We start from the raw sequence: 1,774 nt of genomic DNA on the forward strand, positions 1-1,774 counted from the left end.
CTTGCCCCCCTTCCCCTGGTTCTCTGTCACCGCCGGACTCGGCCGGTTCGGGCATCGCGCTGCCTCCCGCCGCTTGGAGTTATGCAAATGAAGGCTCCAGTCCGCGCCCGTCCATTGGCTGGGATATCCCCGCAGAGGGCCTCCGGTCCTGCCACTAAAGCAGCTCCAAAGCCTGCACGCTGATTGGTCGCTGCTACATTCGCTCAGCCAATAGCTGCGCGTTGTTTGGATCCCCACCTTTCGAGCGGCGCTGCTCCAGCGCTGCTGGCAGGCGGAGCGGGAAGCGGGCTCAAGCCTCGCTCCAGCGAGACCCGGAATACGAGCAAACAGTTGTACGATCCAAACCCAGGAAGAACGCGGTCCAGTTCATCTCTGTTCTAGCTAACAGCGTTGAAAATAGCACGCCGGTGTCGTTCCCCACTCAACCACCACAGCCCTAAGCATCCGCTAACGACACGTTTTATGTTTCTCCCTGTTTTTTATAAAGTCATTGCATTTTAACAATCCAGAAAATCCTCAGTTTTGCTTTACGAAAACCAGTCTATCGTAAGTAAGCACCTCACAAGAAAACCCACCGAACCTACAAGGAATAAAAGCTAAAGCAGAGCGTATCCCCCCCTCCATGTAGATGCCGATCTGGAGCGCAGCACACACCCACAGCAACAAACCCCTTTCCTCGACCTGCGTAAGGAGAAAATTATCTTGGCGAGCCCGCACCTCTCCCACCCACAACACACGGCCCCAAGGCCCAGTCCCGCCCACAACGTTTATAAAGTCTCAAGTCGGACCAGAGGGAAACCTGCGCTGCAACTCCCTGCGCGCAGCATTCTTCCCCCCCCCCACCGGTGACGTTCGCGTCCACCCGAACCAATCAGAGAGGGGCAACGGTTTGAAGGCGAAAGCGGCATCACGAGAAACTAACCCCGAGCAGGGATGGCTGCGGGTGTCCTAGGCAGAGGGAAAAAACCCTTAAAACTACTGCCCAGAAACTGCGTTTTGTTAAAATACACGAAAATGATCCATTTTAAAGACAGCTTTTAAAACGTCCAGCAGCTACCCCAACCCCACACGCGATGTACAAACCGGTTACGATCCTCAAAAACACGAGAAAAAGGAGCATCTCGGTAGCAATATCAGCTCTTTGCTAGGAAGGTGGGTGGCTCTGAAAAGAGCCGTTGGGTCGTGTTGAGCCGGGCGGGTTCCTACAGCCGGGTTCGGACGCTTTACTTGGAGCTGGTGTACTTGGTGACGGCCTTGGTCCCCTCGGAGACGGCGTGCTTGGCCAGCTCGCCGGGCAACAGGAGCCGGACAGCCGTCTGGATCTCCCGCGAGGTGATGGTGGAGCGCTTGTTGTAGTGGGCCAGGCGGGACGCCTCGCCGGCGATGCGCTCGAAGATATCGTTGACGAAGGAATTCATGATGCCCATGGCCTTCGAAGAAATACCGGTGTCGGGGTGCACCTGCTTCAGGACCTTGTACACGTAGATGGAGTAGCTCTCCTTGCGGCTGCGTCGCCGCTTCTTGTCACCCTTCTTCTGGGTCTTTGTCACCGCCTTCTTAGAGCCCTTCTTAGGGGCGGGAGCCGACTTGGCCGGGTCGGGCATCGCGCTCCACGCTACAGCCGCCTCAGCCGCCGCTACCGCCAGCGACTGAAGCGGGCGGCGCCGCTTTTATACCGGCTTTATGCAAATGAGGGAATCAAACCCCACACACTCCTATTGGCTGAGACGGCGCACGGCGCCCCGTGAGGAGACACCCTGCGCATGCAAATATA

The 1,774-nt window shown here is 57.2% G+C and overlaps 1 protein-coding gene across 1 annotated transcript; it reads right to left on the reverse strand.

Annotated features, from left to right (window-relative positions):
* Positions 1-1,223: 1,223 nt before the first annotated feature.
* LOC104166342 (histone H2B 5-like) lies at positions 1,224-1,604 on the reverse strand. Its single transcript, XM_009706233.1, has one exon. It carries the CDS (start codon positions 1,602-1,604, stop codon positions 1,224-1,226), a length of 381 nt encoding a protein of 126 aa, XP_009704535.1.
* Between the last annotated feature and the right edge of the window lie 170 nt (positions 1,605-1,774).

This window comes from Cariama cristata, unplaced genomic scaffold (genome assembly GCF_000690535.1).
Source record: "Cariama cristata isolate BGI_N322 unplaced genomic scaffold, ASM69053v1 scaffold29178, whole genome shotgun sequence".
In the NCBI taxonomy this organism is placed as follows: Eukaryota; Metazoa; Chordata; class Aves; order Cariamiformes; family Cariamidae; genus Cariama; species Cariama cristata.

Excerpts from the sequence above, each read along its gene's own strand:
- LOC104166342 (XM_009706233.1), bottom strand. The coding sequence starts at position 1,604 with ATGCCCGACCCGGCCAAGTCGGCTCCCGCCCCTAAGAAGGGCTCTAAG.